Here is a 2,054-nt window from a genome sequence, read left to right as displayed (position 1 = left end):
GATAGATAGATAGATAGATAGATAGATAGATAGATAGATAGATAGATAGATAGATAGATTTGTGTCGATAAGCCTGAGTGGTCTGTTGACTGACCGTTGTATTTGTTCAAATAATTGTTATGGGCAGGTTACAAAAAAAAATGTTTGTCATAATCATGTCTTGTGATTATTTGACAGGAGTTTTACTTTTAAACTGTAAGTGTATTTAATTTAGTTTTAATGGAAATACAATAAAAATTAAACCAAAATTCAGAATAATTATCATTTTGATCCGTTCATTGGTAATGTGTGACTGGGCCTCGTGCCACTTTATGTTCAACAAATTGGGCCCCGAGGTCAAAAAGGTTAAGAACACCTGGTTTAAATGATGTTTTCAAATCCCCCCACCCAACCTTAGCGTCCCTTAGTAAACCTGAACCCACTCTACCCTCTGTCTCTGTCCCTGCTCCTCCAGCTGAGAGAACGAGCGCTCCAGAGGCAGCAGGGAGTCTACATCCTGACCATCGAGGCCGGCAGGAGCCTGCTGCTGTCAGCCGACGTGCCGTCTGAGTCCACACTGCAGACCGAGCTCATGGAGATACAGGAGAGGTGGAGGCACGCCCACCACCACCTGGACCAGCAGAGGAGGGAGCTGCACGGCTTGCTTAAGGTGCGAATTCAACAAAGTAACAAAGCTTCCATCTTAATATTTAAATACCATAATTACCATCGTGTTGCAGTAGTGGATGTCCTAAAGCGGGTTGTTCTTGGGATAGATGKTGCTCGCTACGCCGTGCATCCATTACGCTGCAGTGTGGAGGTGCATTGAAGGGCACTGGCCCGTCTGAGACTCGCCTGCTTCATGTAGGGCAGTGAAGCCAAGTTATGATGTCAGTTATGCAACRTTGCAGCTGCAGCCCTGAAGATGAGCAGTGATGGTGCATTACCGTGTCCTAATATAATCTAGTCATCTGCAGAGTGTTTCTAAATTAAGCTTTAAAGTTTCACAGAAACACAGGGTTTTAGCAGCATCTCCTTACAAACCTAATTACTGTCCTCAGTTCTCACACAGGCAGCTATTGTTGCTGTTTTTTTTTTTTTTTTTTTGCTACCATGACTCTTGCTTCAGGTTTGACACTTAGTTTAATTTCTAACCATCCAATGTTCATTAATTTATTCATTTCATTAAAAAATAAATGAAACATTTCATACAATAAAACAATACAAATCAAATAAAATGAAAGGCAGCAGAAGAAGAAAAAAATATTAAGATATCTGCTCCATGTTTGTAATCAGACTGTAAAAATAGCTGTAATTTGTGGGATTGTGTTGTCATCTTTTTTCTTTATGATGATTGAGTAACGGCTCATTAACTGCATATTAAAGTGTCTTTGACATGTATATCCTTTAAATACAAAAAGCCTTTAAATTTAATAAACATGGCATAATACACATGATTTTAACCATTTTGTCCCAACTGGCATATTTTCTTTTGACTTTGCTCAGCCAAAGTGAAACAGGAAGTGACATCAAAGGGGAACTCTTTAAGAAAGAAACTCTCTGATCTTTGTTTATTGAAACATTATTATTTGAACTCTGACTTTTCTTCATCTCTGATAGAGACTCACAATAATCTAAAGAAACATCAGAATCTTCTCTACAGTCTGGGTTGTTAGTCATCACAGCAACGCTCAGACATTCCCCTTTGACATCACTTCCTGTCACTGCACATGCAAATATCTCAACAACTGTTCATCTCATCAGAGTGAAATTTATTTCTCAATATGTTGTTAATAGGATCTTTCCAAAAATGCATTCATGTTTATTGCAGAAATTTGATGTCACAGGCTCTTTAAGTAATCTGTCTAAACTGTGTATGTATGTATATAGGCATGTCGGAGATTATGGTTTCTGGTCTAACTATTGCTTTGTGTTTGTGTGTGTGTAGAACTGGGAGCGATGTGAGAAGGGCATCAACATGTCACTGGAGAAGCTGAGGGCCTTTAAGAGAAAGCTGTCCACACCTCTGCCTGAACATCATGAGGAGCTTCACTCCGAGCAAATCAGATGCAAGG

General features: G+C 39.4%; 1 protein-coding gene across 5 annotated transcripts in view; it reads left to right on the top strand.

Annotated features, from left to right (window-relative positions):
* Positions 1 to 2,054, top strand: part of syne1a (spectrin repeat containing, nuclear envelope 1a) — a gene marked incomplete at its 5' end in the record, with an annotated part of 30,007 nt that overhangs the window by 7,568 nt on the left and 20,385 nt on the right. For 2 of the 5 annotated variants that reach the window (XM_014011601.1, XM_014011599.1), the window contains 2 exon segments: positions 455 to 649; positions 1,928 to 2,051. In XM_014011601.1, the coding sequence (XP_013867055.1) occupies positions 455 to 649; positions 1,928 to 2,051 (319 nt within the window). 5 annotated transcript variants of the gene reach the window in all.

The sequence above is a fragment of the Austrofundulus limnaeus genome, unplaced genomic scaffold (genome assembly GCF_001266775.1).
Source record: "Austrofundulus limnaeus strain Quisiro unplaced genomic scaffold, Austrofundulus_limnaeus-1.0 Scaffold82, whole genome shotgun sequence".
Classification (NCBI taxonomy): domain Eukaryota; kingdom Metazoa; phylum Chordata; class Actinopteri; order Cyprinodontiformes; family Rivulidae; genus Austrofundulus; species Austrofundulus limnaeus.
This window is presented reverse-complemented; position numbering and strand designations above follow the sequence as displayed.